The 19,026-nt window shown below is 40.1% G+C and overlaps 1 protein-coding gene across 1 annotated transcript in view; it reads left to right on the forward strand.

Annotated features, from left to right (window-relative positions):
- The window catches only part of rngtt (RNA guanylyltransferase and 5'-phosphatase), an 87,687-nt gene extending 72,342 nt beyond the window's left edge, over nucleotides 1-15,345 (forward strand). The window contains exons 14-16 of the mRNA XM_083933624.1: nucleotides 3,712-3,778; nucleotides 12,484-12,607; nucleotides 14,788-15,345. Coding sequence (XP_083789750.1) covers nucleotides 3,712-3,778; nucleotides 12,484-12,607; nucleotides 14,788-14,954 — 358 coding nt within the window. The 3' untranslated portion in view covers nucleotides 14,955-15,345. The remainder of the gene's footprint in view (nucleotides 1-3,711; nucleotides 3,779-12,483; nucleotides 12,608-14,787) is intronic.
- Nucleotides 15,346-19,026: the final 3,681 nt, after the last annotated feature.

Raw genomic sequence — 19,026 nt, forward strand, 5'->3', positions numbered from 1 at the left:
TGTGCTTTTTCTTCAGATCAGTCTGTGAGTATTGTCTGAGTACAAGCAAACAGGCTCATAGCACTGAGCTTTCTGGTCATGCTGCCAGGTGACCTCAGTGACTGTCCCAGTTTTGTAGCCATGAGCCTGCCACCATTCACCAGCAACAGACTGAGAGGATCACAGCAGGGCACAGTCACCCGTTCTCCTCCTGTTGTTGCCATTTGAGAACGTTCTGATATTTCCCTGAAAGATGAATTTTGCTGGCAGAGGAGCACTCAGCAGACCTATCAGTCTTAGTGTCGGTTTTCAAATATCTCCTTAGTTACTGTCTGAGCAAGAGAGAGATGGACAGACATATAAGGAGGCAACAACTGCTTAATCATCAGCCCACACAGTCAATCCTTGAGCACGTCTTTGTGTACCACTGAGGCATATACAGCCTTGCCAGTTTTATTACCTCCTCTGAAAGCAAACACAGAGGCAGACAGGGATTATTTTGCAGCAGCAAAAAGTGAAGAGGTGGAAAAGAACAAAATGGAAAGATGAAGCAATTCCAGAAAGCATGCCAACGCCCCTCCCAAGTATGGAATCAAACAGACTTGAGTATTGTATAGATAGCTTGAATTATATATACTTTGAGGCAGCATTCTCGTGAAGAGGTGACAAGAAATGGTTACATCACCGTTCGTCAGGTCTGTAGTGTTTTTGAAGGACCCAGAGAAGGAGAATGGTAGCTGCTGATTGGCTTGGATTGGCTCTCAAGAGGCCAGAGTCCAGGCTTCATGTTACAGGTCTTTCTTCCCGGTGTCATTACAGCATCCCAATCCATTTTGTTTAAAGGAACCCTGTCAGGTACTCTCTCTTGGGACACATCATCACAAAGTCTCTGCATGGCGCCTGTAAGTTAGATTTTCAGATGCATTATTTCTGCAGGGTCAACTGTAAGATGCAAGCCATTTTTAGAAGATGCAGAGAAGTCATTGGTGAGAAAGACATCGGAGAAGGAGTGTAATTGTTTAATGTAATTCAGAGCAAATGGATCTGAGACGTCAAGAGAGTCTCAGTCATCAGGACAAACATGAGGGATGCTTCAGAACAAACATGGAGTTTGACTTTGGACTTTGGACCCTGAACCATAAACGGATTTCTCTGCATGGACACAAAGATTTATGGAGTTGGCACCACGATGACCTGGTGGTCTCCATTTGCTCCCTGCACCACAGAAAGAGTATCGCCTGAACTCCAGAATACACATTTTATGAAATTTAATGTTTGAAATGTAATGTTTAACTGCTCTGCTGTTGAACAGAAATGTTAGCATTTTTTTGGTTTTGGTGTTCTCACTATTTATCAGTTTATTATTAATATTCTATCATAATAGCTGCTCTTAGTCAGCATCATTTAAGGATAATGTTGGCAATAATTGAAAGCCCATTTTTATGATATACTTAAGCTTAAGCTTACATATACTTACTTAATCACCTGGGTACTGTGGTTTTAAGCAGACATTACATTAGAGAAGAGAAAAGGTGCATTTATTGGGGTCCGTTTGTGACTCCATGTGATTTGACAAAATTGGAGGCATCAAGCTTTGACTATACAGGCAATTGTCACTAACAAAACTACAGACTACCATTGTCCTTATCCTTAAACGTGGAGAACTAAAAAGAAAGTTTAGAGAAAGACACTTCTGATACATCCAACTCAGGCCCAATAACATAAAATAAAAACACACAGTAGTTTGTTTACTTCGTTCTTCACATTATATTTGTTTTTATAAATTATTTGGCATATATTTCCATCTGTTAATGCAGATCTGATTGCATGCTGTGCAAAAGTTACTGTGACATTTAACAGCATCTTGATTGTTTATTTTAAACTTCATGAATCAGCTGTTCTATGTCCATTGCTGCGCTTTCAGGGCGCGTGACAGGAATAAATATAAATGGTGCGTCCAATAAAAGTTCAGCTTTTTTTTCTTCAGCCACACTCATTTTTATTGCTGACATTCGTGTCGCATGCTGTTAGGAAGCGGTGCTCCATCTGCTTATCACCGATATTATCATTCACTGAAGGGAAAACAGTCCTGCAATTCATTTGAGTATCGCACAGTAACACAATTGCAAGCATTTGATAGGAACACGTGACTGACGCATGAAAGGTTTATTATCTGTTATTTTCTGTTAGTTAGGCTACATTACATTCATTAAAGACACAGCATAAACATAACTTATTCCATCAACGGGAACATTGTTTCAGGTCGAGTGCATTCTGTTTTTCATTAGTTTGCTCTGTAAAATGACACAGTGATCTGACGTTAACATAAAGGGACTTTGTTTTATTCATGAAGAACCCTTTAATTTGATCAATAATATGTTTTGGTTTAAAAAAATAAACAATGCATTTAAATATAGGACTTTCGGCCAATGTTGTGTTTTAATATGATAATCAGACATTCAGTGCATTTAAAATATTTTAAACTGATTTGAACTTTTGAGAAAACCAGACTAAAATAAGAGTGTGTTAAATTACTTGTCATTTGCATTTTCATCTAAAAGGTTATGACTTGGCTGTCAAAATAAACACTGGGTGATACCGGACACTCATAACTGCTTGTTTGTCGTATCACGTAGGCTACTATATGTAGGTCCAAAGAGCCCTTCCCAGCCGAGCGCGCTTTGTAGGATCGCATTTGTTTTCCCTGCACACCCAGGCCTCCCCTCCAACTGTTACAACACAGCATCATCAATAAAGTGTGTTGTTAAAATCTCATCATTTGAACATAATTCATTTGACCCAAACTCAGAGAAAAGGATATTACAGTGTAATTTAAGACAGCCGGACTTTCAAGACCCTCAAACATTGACTTTGTGAGAAGAACAGCAACTTTGCATCGTAAGACATATCCTGTTTCCTCATCTTTTTTCCATTGCCTCTGATAGAATCTCATAGATATCTTTGTGAAAAGTGCGCCAAGATCCTTCCTGCAGGTTTAGCAAAGTGGTGTCCATCAGTGCATGACGATTTGGCTCTCTAAATGTCTACTGCTGCTTCCTTCCTGCTTGTGCTAGCTGTCATTACACAGGAGGGGGCAGGGGTGGGTGGGGAGTTGGTCTCCGATTTCAGCTCCAGTTGAAATCCCAGAATGATCATCAGATCACGCAGCCACACTGTTTTTGAGCCGTCAGTTTTGCTCATTTGCTCCCCTTTATTTTCGTTCTAAAAATTGTTAACTATTATGAAACCTCAGTCCGTAACTTCAGACGATGTCTGGAAATAACAGCGGGCGCATCACAGGGGGTGTTTCCTTTTGGAGGATGGTAAGGAGCAGTGTGTGATTAAGACATCTGTCGGACGTGATCTCTGGGATGAGACCCAAATTCTGCACAGCCACATGTTCAAGGTGCTGAGAAACACACGACTACTATTTCTATAAATCCCAATATAGTCTGAGTTAACAGTGCTGAGGGCTCAAAGACAGCTCACAGACGGAGATACTGCACTCTCTAATGACCTTGTGTTCAATCTCTAGAAATGTTCCACAGATTTATTATTGTAAAGTTTAGAAACGCAGAGAAACGGAAGGGCTCACAGAGGTGTAATCTCACATCTCTGCTTTTCTGCTACTAGCTGGAAATGGAAGCTGTGCAGTGATTTCTTTGCACCGTCGCTACCACTCAGATACCACGCATGTTGAGGGTGTTAACCGTGATCTTTTTGTCTTTTTAGGCTGCTTCCACAGACTGTCGGCTTGCTCTACGTCGGCAGCTATGACAGGCCCTTTGCAAAGATGAAGGTGAGAAAATGAATGTGTTCAGTTGTTGAATTCATCCTTCAGCCCCCTGTGCTTCTCCATCTTCCCTTTAGCAGGGCAGAAGATTTTAGTTTTGTTGAAAGTATAATATAAGGAATTAATATGTTTTCTTTCTTCATCTGTTACTCTGTGACATCAAGAATTGTGCCAGTTTTACCATTTTTCTTTTCTTGGAAACAGGTTTATATAATGGATGGATCTTTAATTAAAAAACAAAATTCCCGCTGTTTTATTCATACATTTTATCAAATTCTAGTAAAAAGTGTTCCTGAGATCTGCTCTTATGTAGTTAATGTAAACTTAACACTTCCTTCATAGTAACCACTTACATACCTACATTCAGGATCATCTGCGCGTGCATAACAGACTAAATAGAGAACACATTTGTGAGATTTTTTTGGAAATACCCCCCCTTACCTAAAATGTTACATTTGCGGTAATAAAATAAAACAAAAGAATTCAATTAATTTTACTTGATTTTTTGTTCACATTTGGCCCTATATGTTTTGTATTAAACAATTAAAATATATATCAGTTCATTATTATTCATATAAGTTCAATAGAATTGAATCAGCTAAATTAACTGAGCAGTTCATTATCATTTTTCTTACTGCGATACAGATGTCACATCAGGGTTTCCGTGATTATTTTAATGTTAAAACCCGATATGTCACATGAACACAACAAAGTCCGAAGAGCGACTTTCCAGCTCAGGAAATGGGACCATCTCCAAGGAGACTGTGAATGCACCCTTGGCCTTGGCAGAGGTCTACGCTAACCGTGATATGCTCTACTGTAGAGAGGCATTTTTCAGATGCACTTAACAATAATTCATTTGAAAAGATTTCCCTGTAGGAACATGATAGAATACTTCTTATTTTTATGTAAATTTCTATGATGATATTACACTTTATGTTACTTTGACTTAATGAGTCATATGTACAGTATACTGTCAAACACAGGAAATGAGTGTTTCTTTTCCCTCGTCCCTGTCACTGTTGTGTCTCGTGTATCTGCCCAGGACTCTTGTAACTGAACAAGGTAGAGTCTCCATTTGCTGCTCAGTCTCTAAGCTCCTGTCAGGGACACAGAGCTGCAGCCCTGAGGTCATCTTCCTTCCGCTTTCATGTTGCTATTTTTGTTGTGAACTGTATTCTATATTCAGTCCAATTGTGAATATGCTTAAAAGAAATGAATATTACATGCCAGAACAGGACATGGTGTCTGCAGTGCCCCACCACAGAACAGTTTTGATATTCATTGCCTCGCTCGTGGTAGTAGTTAGTTTTGCCGATGTGTCGATTAGATGTAATTTGGGCAACATCCAGGCTCATTTGAAAGCATCGGGTTGCTGGAAAATAGAAACAGACGTTTCTGTAATTAGAAAAAATGAGCAATCTTCATGAAAACCTGCTTTTTGGCTCAATTCTTACAATTGAACTACTGTTGGTACCTACGGGGAATCCTCAAAATTATTTTTGGGAGGGAACTTTAACGATGATTGAACATCAGCCTTCGAAACGATTGTGAAAGAGCACACAAGCTGAAAACTATTCGTGTTGCAGCTATATGTTCAGGAGTGATTTATGATTTTGTTATGATTTGGCACTTTAAATAAAATTGAATTGAATTATATTATAGATCCAGTTTACACTTTGTTTTAAAGTGTGTCGTGGGCAACTGGATCACAAGGAAAGCACTAAAGGCAAATGTTAACGACCAACAAGACGCTCTGTCATCCGATCATCAGTGTTTGATGCAAACAAGATACAACATGCAGATTTATAAGCGTTAAACGTGCTGGTAGGGGGATTTTGTTACTTCTTGACAGAGTCAGGCTATTGAGAATGTATCGTCACGACACAGAACCCCGCCCCCAAACGTGTGGTATTCGTCATCCTTGGTAGGTTCCCGTCAAACGCGCTATTTGTATATTTGACAGTGTATTTTTCTTTCTGGTACGTAATATACTGTCGCTGAAAAAAAAATGCACTTTCAGCATGACAACACACCTGCTTATGTCAAATTACCAGAAGACAATATATATAATAGACAATATACATTGTATATAACTCATTCTAAACGTTCTGTGAATCGTGTCTGAACCTTCAGTGCAGCGTTTCACTTGACAGACGAGTGAGATAGCGCATGTACTGCTTAACCATCCGGCTCCAACATGCACAGCTGGTTTCCAAAGTATTTTAGGAAACAGACGTTTGTTGCAAAGTCTCCCAAATAAAAACAACGTATACGTATGCAGTGTTTCGCTCGACAGACAACATGCGAGCAGCGCGTGTACAGCTTAAACAGATATTGTTCCAACGTGTGCAACTTGTAATCAAAGTGTTTTAGCAGACAGACATTTGTTACAAAGTCTGAGTCTTTCACACTCGCAGTGTGAAAAAAAGTACTAGAGTTGTAAGAAGTCCTGGTGAATGCTTGATAAGTAGACTAAAATAAATAAGTGTATTTCTAGGTGTGCGAGCGCTATGGGTACTGGCAAGAAATAAAAATGTCTTTAACCCCTGCTCACACTATTCATGGCCCTAGCCTAACCAGAACTGATTTGGACTACTTCAAAGTCCAATTAAATTACAACTTTACATTAATTAGCATTACAAGCTGCAAAACATTTCAGCCAGCTCGTATGGGTCAACGGCATCTATCTGCCAGCTTCTCTGTCTCTTCTCAATTGTCTTATCATATCTCAGTTTAAACGCAGTGATTCCATCTCTATGTGCTTCAAGTTGTGATTTTAAACCCTGTACTGTTGCACTCTCTGGTGCAGTGTTGACCTGGCAACCAGTAACGTGGGATTCCAAGATGGCGGACGGTCTCAGACCCCTCCCAAATTGTCACGTGTCTGCACATTCTCAATAGTCAGATCTGTCTTTGTGCTAAGCTAAGCTAACCAGCTGCTGTCCTATTTATGGTCAGCATATTCTCATCAACAGATTGATACCGCATGATACCTTACGAAAAGTTATGCACACACTTATGCAAACGGGCTGAATGTGGACCGTGCCGATTACGTATAGTGAACGTATGTTGACGGTTAGGTTTAGGCATCAGAACGACTTGGTTAGGATAGAAGAAATGTCTTGGTTCGGCTTGGTACTTCTGGGACACAAACTCCAGTCCCTTGGTGAAAATTCTGTGTTTTGGGACTATCCATAACCTCAGCCCGCCTCCCTAAGCAGAGTTTAGCTGCCTTATTCAATTTTCTCCAACTTTTAATATGGAAAATACATGCAGATTACCGTTCATTACTTTTTGTAGTTATTTCTACAAACAGTGAATAAGAATAGGCTGTTAGGGTACAGACAATGAGAGTGGTATTGGACCTCACCTTTTGAGATATCAGCCATTACTTTCTACTTCTACTAAGTTTTCAGATCAATAGAGCCGATGGCTGAAGCTACAACAATAAACCCCACGTTACTACTCTGTCCTTCTGTGTATCATTAATCCAGTTCTGACTTCTAGAAAAGGTAGAATTTTCCAAAGCCTAGTAGAAGAAAAGCTATTGATTCCCACTTTAGGTTTGTTTTCATAGCTTCATGGAGCCGGCTCCCTGTGCAGAACTATATGTGGCCTGTGAGTACAGCTCATTAATCATAAATAATTTGAATGGTGCCTGACAGATCTAGTCACCAGAGGCGGAGATAAGAGCAGCTCTCTGTCAAAGACCAGCCGCTTTGATGAAGCTGTGATAGTTTGGCAGTGTGCACTTCACCTGCAGAATGCTGAAATGCCTTTGAAAGGGTTTTTCTTCTTTCCATCAATGATTTCCCCTAATTTGTGTGACTCTATGCATCATTAAATATTTTTCTTTTCGTTAAATGTACATCAACACTTTCTGATTGAACTGCAATTAAAGTATTTGAATATTTATTTATTTTGTTTTGAGTTGTTGCCCACAGCTTTTTTGTAAATTGACATGTTAGAAGCACCCACAATACTGTCTGAGTAATCCCCACATAAAACACTCAATCAAGCCGCACAACAAAAAATCCATTAAAAGTTTGGGAGGTAAAAACACAATTCCCTGGGGCAAAATTTTTTAACTGACAAATCTGACAATGTATGCCTGCTTTCCCCCTCATTTTCCTCAGAATTAGCTTGTTTTTCCTCCTCTGAGATCTCTTCAGATCTGACGTGACAGTTCATCTGAACACGTGGGATACTGATCTGTATTATACATATTCACCAGAGACCCGACACTGACGTCATATAATGGGATCACAAGGAGTGGCGGAGTCTGTGTGCTCCCATTTGTTCTCTGACACAGCTATTTACGGCCACATATGGCTGTAATTGGCCCTTATAATTATATTGTAGCTAAAAGAGCATGTGAGGTGAATATTCAAGCTCACCAATTCAGTTTGTTGAGTCATTCTGTTGAGTTGTGTATATTTTAGCAGGAGCTGATATTAATGGACAGAAGACGTCTAATGTATTCTGTCTGAGAACATATTAAAGATAGAACATTAGTTTCGATACCATCCATCAGCAATGATGTTCCCTCCAAAGGAGTGTTTGCTCGTGTTTTGCATCTTATATCCTCTCTTCACTTATATATTCTTTCATCCAGTTTCTCGTTATTAAAATGGACCCGAGCGCCGCCATGTCTCAGACCTGCGGGCCGGTTCTGATTAAGTCTCAAATGATACAAAGGCAGGGTCGATCAGAGAGCCATGTAGGGGAAAACAAAGCAGCTATGCAAGGAAATTACAAACTTTGAATTTTTGCTCATCCATGTGGCTATATCCTGAAAATCCATGTAATAAAATGTAGCACACTGTACCAGAGCAGCTGTCCCCAATGATCCCAGTATTTGACAAAGAAGCAGGTTGACTGAGTAAAAGGTCATATACTTCCAGTAGTCTGTAGTTTCTGCTTCATTGCATGATACAGATTTAATGCCATATCTGTTTAGTGTTTCCCAGTGAGGAAACTTTCGGCCCTGTTGTTTCCGACTTTGGGTGAGATTATCCAGGGACACAGTGTACTTACTGATAGTTAATGTAAAGAACTGTATTTATAATTTAAATTCATGTTGATTTCAGGAACCGGCTGAATGGTTTCAAAGACATTAGCCTGTGCTTTAAAGCACTTTGCATATACAGTAATATGCTTTCTTTCTGAGACTAAGTTGATCAAGAGCAATATCACTATCATATCTGCTCACTATATAGCTATAGACCCAGGAGCTTAGCTTAGCGTAAGCTCTCTCACAAGTTAATAATATAATACAAATAATGAGTCCCGCTTTAAGAGAATTTGCATTGAGTGAACTTTGTAACATGTTAATTAGTGAACTTTTTAGAGACATTTTTTCTACCTTTGGAAAGAGCCAGGCTAAGTGTTTCCCTTTGTTTATAGTCTTAGACTAAGCTAAGCTAATCTCCGCCTGGATCAAGCTCTGTACTTTACACATAGACGTGAGAATGTATCATTTAACTGTCAGAAAAAACACCAAGTGTCGACTAATCCTTTGAAGTGTTAACACTCGAGATCATTTTCTTTCTCGTGGCACGGGTTCAGCGCACTAAAGTCAGGGCGGATATATAATGTTTCTTTTTTTACATCACAGGGCTGTGCAGATGGTGCAAAAGTGCAAATGTTTCAGTCCAAATGTGCTCCTAAGTCAAAAAATTTGGGACTGCATAAAGAACGTGCAATGCAAATTAATCAAATAATGTGTTTTTCCTTAAAAAAGGATTACGAGAAGACATTTACAAGCAAAGATTTGATTTATTTGAATGCAAAAAGTAGCTACAAAGTAGCTTTTAATTATTTCTGCTCTTCAATAATAAATACAGTATGTACGTTAAACTGACTTAAAGAAAATAAGGTTGAAGGTTCATTTAAACTCGTTCAAATTCATGTAAAATCTTAAAGAGCTCTATTTATAAGCAATGATACACTTGGTATTCATTCAGAGAACCACAATTATTATCGTAACCTAAACTTCCACCCACTCCCTGTCTTGTGATGCTGCAGTAATTTACAAACACAAACTGGTAAATACGCAAAGGTATTCATGTTAAGGGGAAATAAACTTGCTGTACAGGTGAAGAAGCAGGAGCTTTGTCAGGTTATTCACACATGCTCTATTTTAAAATGTGCATGAAATGGGTGCACTGTCGAGCCCTGCCAACATGGACTGAAGTTATTCTGTACATCCCTGTAATGTATCAAATAGAAACATTTAAAATCCACACCTAATCCTATCCCTGACTACAGCACCAGAGGACAAAAGGATGGGGATGCAGCTCAACCCTTGTGAACTACTTATATATTCATTCAAACAAGCCATTGTTAAAAGTGGCGGATACACAAGTATCCAGCATAAAGCTCGACACGAAAAAGTGTAACGACTGGCAGCAGTCTTTTAATATTGTTGTTGTATTGCTTGTAGTTTCTAATCAGAGCAAACTGCTTCTTGGAATAGAAAGGCAGAAAGGCGGATCTCTTCTGCTCTGCAGTAGTGCAACACTGGCTGCTAAAGAGTGCGACTGCCAAGGTCCCAGATAACTGGTGGCACACGTGTGCTGCCATAATGAGACAGATTTGAACGGATTAAGCACCAAGTGGTGATGAAGAATGGCAGCCAACATGTCACCCTTTACCAGCAGGAAGAGATCCCAGTCTGTAGCAGAGTGTCCTGCCTGCCTGTACTGCCCTTCACAGTTCTGTGGCAGCTTGCTGTGTGGAGCTTTAGGAAAGCTCTGTGAGTCTGGCGATCCTTTAGATCATCTGTTCTTCTCCAAATACAGAAATGTTTGATTTACAGTTTGTCTTATTAACATGATGTTTGTCTTCAAACCGAGATCAAAGAGAAAAAGGTTGTGGAGATAAATCAGAACATTGAAATGATGTCAGTGACTAATTAAGGCATTCTCATGAGTTACGATTCAAGGTCGGTATCTGCAGTCCAATAACAAGAGTCTCCCTCTCACACTTTCTCTGCTTCCTGTGTGATTTTGGTTCCCACTGTGAGCCCAGATGCCCCACACTCCAGGATCACCCAAGCTCTTATTTTCTATTTTAGCGTCTTGCCAAACACTGGTGCTTTCCTGGCAATGATGTCCACTCTCTCCTAATTCTGAAGGTCACACTGAACCCTGAGAGGTCAGCCTCTTTGTCTCTCTTCTCTCCCTACGACCTTTCACTGCAACAAATGTCTCAGCGAGGTCAAGGTGAAAGGAGCGTGACTCCATGTTGTTTTCTTTTAAAGCCAACCGTCACATTTGCATTACAGCCGCACGTTTAAGTTACCAGCATCTGTAAGATTTACCATCTTCCCAGTCTTTTCTATCCTCTCGGTCAGACACAGTCCCTTGACAAATAAACAACAGATGTTCAAATCTCTTCTTTGACTCATGCTTGATCTTCAGTATCATGTGCCATTTTCATACACTTCAACTATGTTAGTGTGCCCAATGTGTAGAGTTGATTTTGTTTTTCAAAGCAGAATATGATGTAATAAGTCAGAGATCGTGTGTAGTCAGTAGGAGGAGCAGGAACTGCTGCATGGCTTTGTTGAGAGCTGCATCCCAGAGATACAGACACACTGAGTGAGACTGTATTTATGTGTATTTTTACATAAATACAGTCTCACTCAGTGTGTCTCTCTGGCCTAAATCCTAAAGTAGTAGTGGTTTATGTTTTTTAATATAGAACATCTGTTGAATTATTCTGTGGAGAGTAGTAATCTTGAATCTTAAAATCATCTCAGCAGTTGATGAATTCAAAGAAAGACGGACTCACTACCTTTTAGATTCTCGATAGTAGTTATTCCATAAATGTATTTAATGCATATTTTGAAGATCTGCTTTATAAGACCTTTTATAAAACTTGCTCCAGTGATCCTGAAGTTTGTGCCACTTCTCAGACATGATGATTTGCTGCTTTTCACTGTTTTATATCACTGTCAATTAAATATCTTCACATGTTCAACAGTCAAAAGAAAAAGGTAATTTTAAGTTGTAGCCACAGCCTCTGGGAAATGTCACTATTGTCTGACACAACTAACTAATAGAGAGATAAATCATTAATAAATAAAAAAGACTATAGGTTGTAGTCATAATACTGCTCATCCCTCATCATTGTTTAGTCACCACATTACATGATTTTTGATTCCCCAAAGGTTAATGGGTTTTGCAACAAAGCGTCTCTCTCCTATTTGTAGCCTCCAGAATGCATCATTTTATTGCCAATTAAAGTGTTTTTCCCCTCTCACCACCATTAAAAGAGATGAAAACAGGTTTTTGCTGCAGTGAAATGCTGCTGTTGCCTGAATCAACATTTTGTTGAGCTGAAAAGTTAACAGGTCATATTTCCATTTTGTGAATTCCTTTTATTGCATCTAAACGTTGCCCTTCAAGGCCGCCTGAAGCTTCGTTCTCCCTCTCAAGTATAATAGTGAATAGAAACACCAAAATTGAAGATAATCATTTGCAGCATATTAATATTGTGAATAAAAAGCTGCAGTTACTCGTGAAAATCATCGTGAGCTGTTCATGAATGCAGCAGCATGTTTTCGTAAAATGTCTCAAAATACATTAGAGGGTATATCATTTTTTTCTACAGGCAACGGTGGCTGCAAGAATAACAAAGTCACACTGGTGTCTCATTCACTGTGTTGTAAAAAGTAAGAAACCATCTGTGTCCTTTCACAGGCCACTAAAGAGCTGAAACAGTACGACAACAAGATCATCGAGTGCACCTTCGCCAATAACACCTGGGTGTTCATGAGGCAGCGGGTGGACAAGAGCTTCCCCAACTCCTACGAAACAGCGATGGGTGAGACTTCACTAATATCTCACTGAATAACAACCAGCCAGCCTTCAATTAATGGCTCCTTTCATAGGCCTTTCACATCAACCTTAGCCTTAGTTTGATTTTTGTATTCTTGTGTGTTTGTGTGCAGGCATGCAGATGTTTTTACTGTGTACGGTGCATTTGCAGACAGTTTGACTGTGTATTTGGTGCCCACAAAGCTCTTTTCAGTGATTTGGGAAGAGATGGCTTGTTCGCCTCTTTACTTCTTGTAAGCTTGCGAGATCAAGATGGTCTTGAGATGCTCCGTTGTAGCATTTTTCAGCTCAGTGTTTTGGTTTTAAGGCCCGCAGCTTAACTGTTTTGGAGCATTAAGCAAATAAAGAGCCCCAGGCCAGTTGCACAAAACACCTGAAGTTCTCTCCGTAAGTATGAAACTTATTGGTTTGTTAACGTTGGTATTGAGCGAAAGCACTGCAGCCAGGATTCAATGTAATCAGTCTGGGCAGTTATCTACTGTCAAGGTACGTCGACTTAAAGTGCCTGTTTTTGCCACTGACAGGCTCAGATTGTTATTATAAGTGTGTTTTGACAACGTTAGTGAAAAGACTCCTTCTCTTTCTCTTTCGTTTGTTGTTGCGTCTGAATCATCTTGTCTTAATTTGTCTGACTGCAAACATTTCTATCCTGTTGAAATGGGAGCCTAGAGTGTTTTGTATGATGTTCATATACTGAAGAAAAGCAGTGGTTTACTTGGGTTTTGAATTAAGAACTAACCTTTTTTTTTTAACTCAAATGATCTACATGTAAATGACGTCGCTATAACAACTTGAAGAAATGGAAAGGAAAAGCAAAAAGAGAACAAAACTACAAAAATAACAGTTTACCACATTAATAAGAATGATTTGCACAGCACTGATATAAATGCTGACTTCACAGTGCTGTACGTGCGGGCTCATAAGAGTCCAAATTGAGGCAATAAAAACAAGAAGCACAAGCGAGAGAAAATGCAACTAAAGAAGGAATTGAATTAATTAAAGATAGAAAAGATTGTCCAGAATTATTGAGCTTTAGAACCTCAGGCGGACTGTGGTGCAGCTTGGGAGCCCTTTTATCTAAAATCTAGACAGATAGCGTTTTATTTCTCCTCCAGCTGATAACACTGTGGTCTATTTAGAAATGATTAACACACTCATCTACGTTGTGTTGGAATCATGGCATGGTCGTGAGTGGTAGTTACCTTAGTTACCGTTGCTATGCCTATCAAGCTTTGCATTCGAGAATGTAACATATAGTTTACAGTGATCATTGTGGCAGATCTATGAGTCAGCATTGGTAGTAGCCTTTATTTCAGAATTGAACCTTGCAATTATGGATTTTTTCCGGCTGTAATGAAGAACGCACACGGTTTTTAGCAGCTGTAACTAGCTAGCTAATTTCACCAACACTTTGGGTTTTTCTTTTTACTTTAAGTATGTACTGCATCTGCCCTTACAAAGTATACTGCAAAATTGTGCTTTGAACTTTTACCCCTTCACTCATATCCGGCTGTTAAGTTGTGACGCAACGCCCTTTCAAAATATATTTACAAAAAAAAAGAATTCTGGGTCCAAGCAGGTCCAGGCCTCGCATTTCGCAGCAGTGCCGTGTTGCCCGTTGTTGACAGATCTGAGTTTTTAAGAAACAATGTAATTGTCATTCTACCTCTCTCTCTTCTTATCGATGAAAAAGGCGTCTATCAGACACTAGAGGTGATCGTAATTGTTCACATGTTCAGTGTCTGTTGTCTGTTTTGTTTCAACGGAGCGTTTCGAGCCGGAAATCGTATTTCAAAAGGGTGTTAAGTCAGCCCTAACAGCCGGATATATTGGGCAAAGGATTGGGGTCAGAATAGCTGGAAAAGCATGCTGGCTTGCATACTGCAAAATCTGACCAGATGTAGTAGGACATCATGGTATTTTTGGCATACTGCATTTGACATACCATATATTGGAACATACTAGTATTTTTAGGAAGGCAGGGAGTAACTCTGGTGTGATCTGATCCTCTTGTGAAAAATGTCTCTACCTTGTAACTTAATGTTTTTTCCTGTGCTAAAATAAACAAAATATAACCTGGCTGTGTTTCAGGATGATGGAGGAGGATGTCATCATCCCTGTAGCAATTTCCTAACTTCCTGCTGTGTTTGTCATTTCTCTCCTCAGCTGTGTGTAAAAGCATCCAGGAGCCCGTCACTAAGGCAATCCTCTTGGAGTACGTGGACCGCTGTGCTCAAGGAGTCCAAGCGCAGAACCGGAAACGGCCACAAGACCCAGACTCTGAGCTCATGCCCCCTCCTCCTCCAAAGAGACCCAACCGGGCCATTCCGTAGCCCACAGCTGGGCTTTCCAGACTGCTCTACAGTCACAATGTACATCTACTGTACATCACCAGCCACATCAACCTCCCTAAACAGACATTTCAAGGCTTTCTTACCCTGAGCACACTTGTTTTATCAGCCTGTACATGCAAGAACTTCAGAAACCTTTGATTGACTGCCTCAGCGTCATTAATTTACCATGTAGACTTCTTTGTAGCTTCAATTGCTGGTGTTCTTATTAAAATGAAAAACATGATGCTTAGTTAATTTTTCTTGTTTTTCTATTTATCTTTTTTTTTTTTTTTAAGTCTGAGCTATTTATCAACAGGGAAATTGTTATGGCTACAAAATAACACCTGACAATGCAGACCTGGCTTATGTTTTGTCTACTCCTTCCTCATATTAAATTGAAGGAGGTGTAAACATCATCAGCGTTCAGTCTGCTGTCCGAATGCATTTCAATCAGGAAACAATGCTTCAAAAATAGACGACGATCTCATTCGATCAACACCAAGCCGCCAAATGTTTTCACATCTAAACAGATAAAGATTAGATCTTGGCTCTGTGTTTCATAAGACTTTGTCCAAAGGAGGCCCATCTGTGTGGTCTTTTTGTTTTAAAGGCCACACGGGTGGGCGGGGAAATGACAAGATGATTACACAGCCTCAACAAACTTAAGTACAAAGGAGAAGAAACTGTGAAGTCAAAGCTACAGAGGGGTGACACATCAACACAAACGGACTTGAAGTTTCTTAATAAGGTGAATAGTTTTTGTGCTCTTTTGAGACTGAAGTCTACTTGAGGGCTGAATTTCTTTCTACTCAAGTGGTGTTTTGAAGAGGGCGATGGAGAGAGCTATCTAATGAGTCTGACAAAAAGCTGTTAAATTGGGTTGAGATCTGGTTGTGAAGTCTCGTAGAAGAATGACAGACTAACGATTCAGTGACCCCTCTGAAATGTTTCATCATAGGATTAAGTGGCACACATCGTTTCCTCTCTCGCCGTCTTGACTCACTTTACTTCATTCATTGTGTTCACGTTTGCTCAAAAATGCAGATTTTAGAGTTGTTATTGCAGTTTGTGCAGCTTAGTCGATTTCTTCTACGCTGGTCCCCATTTTTCTGATGCTATTTTTCATGGATGTAGCTGGCTATGTCAAAGTTCCTGTGGATCTCTAAAAAAAAGGGGGCTTTTAATTCATTCAAAATAAGGCCTTAATTGGTACTAAAATGTCTTAAACCAATCCTTCTAAAAATGCAACAAGTAGTAGGATTTTATCTGTTTTCTGATGTTGCATTGTAAAAAATATCAAAATAATTTGTTAGTTGGTTATTATTAATGCATTACTCATGCAGATTTAGAGAGCACACAACACTAATAATTCAATTTTGGCAATTTTACAGTCTGCTTGCTAGCTGAAAATTGGTCTCAAAGGCTCTGTGTGTAATATCCAGAAAACCCTTATTAGCGACAGCGGTGGCTGTTATCTGCTTCAGCATCCTGTTGGTTGCGCTCATTCCCTCGCAATCAGTAGGCACGAGTAAGTGTCGGCCAAAACAGGGAGACTGAACATGATTGGCTGGCATCATGTGGATGAATTTAATTCAAATCGTAGTAATAATATTTTTAAATTGCTTTTAGCAAATTACTCCATCAGCCAACGCCACAAAGTAATTGACGGCAGATCCACACTGTGCGGCCAATCTTAGCTTTTCTTTGGAGAGCTAACGTTAGCGAACAAGCAAGCAATGCTGCATGGATCTGCCATTGGTTGCTTCATAGCGTGAGCTGATAAAGTAATTTGTAAACAGCAAGTCAGCCCGTCTAGCCCCAGGATCAGCTAGCTAACGCAGTTCTTCTGCATTAACAAGCAAGCTAACATTAGCAACTAAAACCAGCACATGTATCACATCTCAGTGTTTCTTCTAGGATTTTCAGCAGCACCAGGGAACAGGGTTTTGTTGTACCACCACAACAGAGAGTCCACACATGCTGTGCCTCCATTACACACACTCTGAAGCAGACGGCCTAAACCCCAGCCCCTGCCTCAAATTCAAGATTCAAGATTCAATTCAAGATTCAAGATTCAAGAAGCTTTATTTATCCCGAGGGAAATAATTGTGCAACAGTTTCGATACAAAGGCGGAAAAGGATCAGAGTAACAATAAGCATAAACATAAATCAAATCAAAATAAAGCTAACGTCAGATAAATTCAGGCTGGATCAGCAAACTAGTTGCTTCCATTACACGGGATAGTTGACAACTTTAGGTCAATCTTTGGACCGCCCTTGCAAAATTCATAATGGAAACACAGCATGTGTGAAGTCTGCTGGCTTCAGGTGAGTCCTTTACATAGAAGTCTGTCATATAACAACCTGTCCGCCCATTGGCAATAAGAAAAAAAGAAACGTCTAATACATGTAATTACACACCACAACCTTTAAAGTGGCATAAAAAAGTCTTAAATCTAACTTGCTTTTAGCTGTAAGAACCTTGTATGTACTGTTCTTAATCTGGCCTACACAGCTCTGATTGGTGACTTTCTGCAAACAGCAATCCCCACCAGCTCTTCATCACGCTGTCTTGTAATTGACCTCTGACCTCCCTGTGGAGGGCAGGTAAATGAAGATGATTTCCCATCAGATGCTCATCATCACTCACTTTATTTCAATGCCATAGGAAAACCTTGTTGCCAGGGAACATTTGATTTTTTTTTTCTTACCCTGTTGCCCACGTTGTTGCCTGTTGCTAGGAGTGTCGCCCATCTGCACTGTTTATCACCCACTGTAGTGTTTGTAGAAATGATTTACTCTGCAGCTCCCACATGCTGACTGGTATATTGACATTCTTTGGTTTGGTTTAGACTGTGTAATCAGGCTGAAATAATGTCTCCATCAGTTTTATTTATTATTTATGTTATTGCTTTTTTATGAGGGAGGATCTCTCTCTTCTTAACAGAGACTGGATGCTACAGAAATGATTCAACATTGAGGGAATATTTCTATTTCTGTCTGACTAAAAAGCATTTCAGAACAATTGTGTTGTGTTTGTTTGAAATCTGCGTTTCTGCGCTCCGACGCAGTGAAATGGCTTATTTTTGGGCCTTAAGAATTTGTTCTTTTTTTAAGATTAGGGTGACGGCAGTGGTTAGTCATGCAGCGTGGAGAATTTAGATCAGAATTTAGGGAATAAATGTAAGTCAGTGGAGTATAACTGTGTGTGTGTGTGTGTGTGTGTGTGTGTGTGTGTGTGTGTGTGTGTGTGTGTGTGTGTGTGTGTGTGTGTGTGTGTGTGTGTGTGTGTGTGTGTGTGTGTGTGTGTGTGTGTGTGTGTGTGTGTGTGTGTGTGTGTGTGTGTGTGTGTGTGTGTGTGTGTGTGTGTGTGTGTGTGTGTGTGTGTGTGTGTGTGTGTGTGTGTGTGCGCGTGTGTGTGCGCGCGCGCGCGCATGCGCGGAGTTCCTGTCTATTGGTGCCTGGGGCGACTGTTCTCCTTATAGCAGAGATAGATGAGCCACACTCCCAGGGCTCTCTTCCCCTCTGGCTGCACATGAAAGCTGGCTGATTCTCATCAAAGCCTCTCACCTTCTTGTGGCGAGGTTACTGCTGCTGAGACACATCGCAGCTCTCATGCAGCAGGTGCAGACACATTTATATCAGTTTTCACTTCTTAAATTCAATTCACTTAAATTCATCCTCCATCCTCCTGAAACTGAGTTACTGATGTAGCTGCTTGGTCTAATATGACCTGTTTTATTCCAAACCCCTTAGAGCAAAATGGTCTTCTCTTTGCCAGGCTGTCTGCGGTAAAAACATTGCCAGGATGGAGGCAAATAAACACATGAAAAGGCAGATCCAGGCACATCAATAAATGTGCGTTCTCTAGGTGCCACCGAGTGCAGGAGGCACAAAGGTGAGCGTCTGTATGGATCTGGGAATGTGTAAACACTCTTTGCGTGAGCACAGGTGGTGCCGTAAAGATTATGAGGCTTGCTCTTACTTGGCTCAGGTGTTAAGAGGCTGGAAGCTGCCGAGCTTCTCTGCAATATTAAATTAGCACAGACATCTTGCAGGCCATTATCATCCC

This window comes from Echiichthys vipera (assembly GCF_963691815.1).
Source record: "Echiichthys vipera genome assembly, chromosome: 19".
Taxonomy (NCBI): domain Eukaryota; kingdom Metazoa; phylum Chordata; class Actinopteri; order Perciformes; family Trachinidae; genus Echiichthys; species Echiichthys vipera.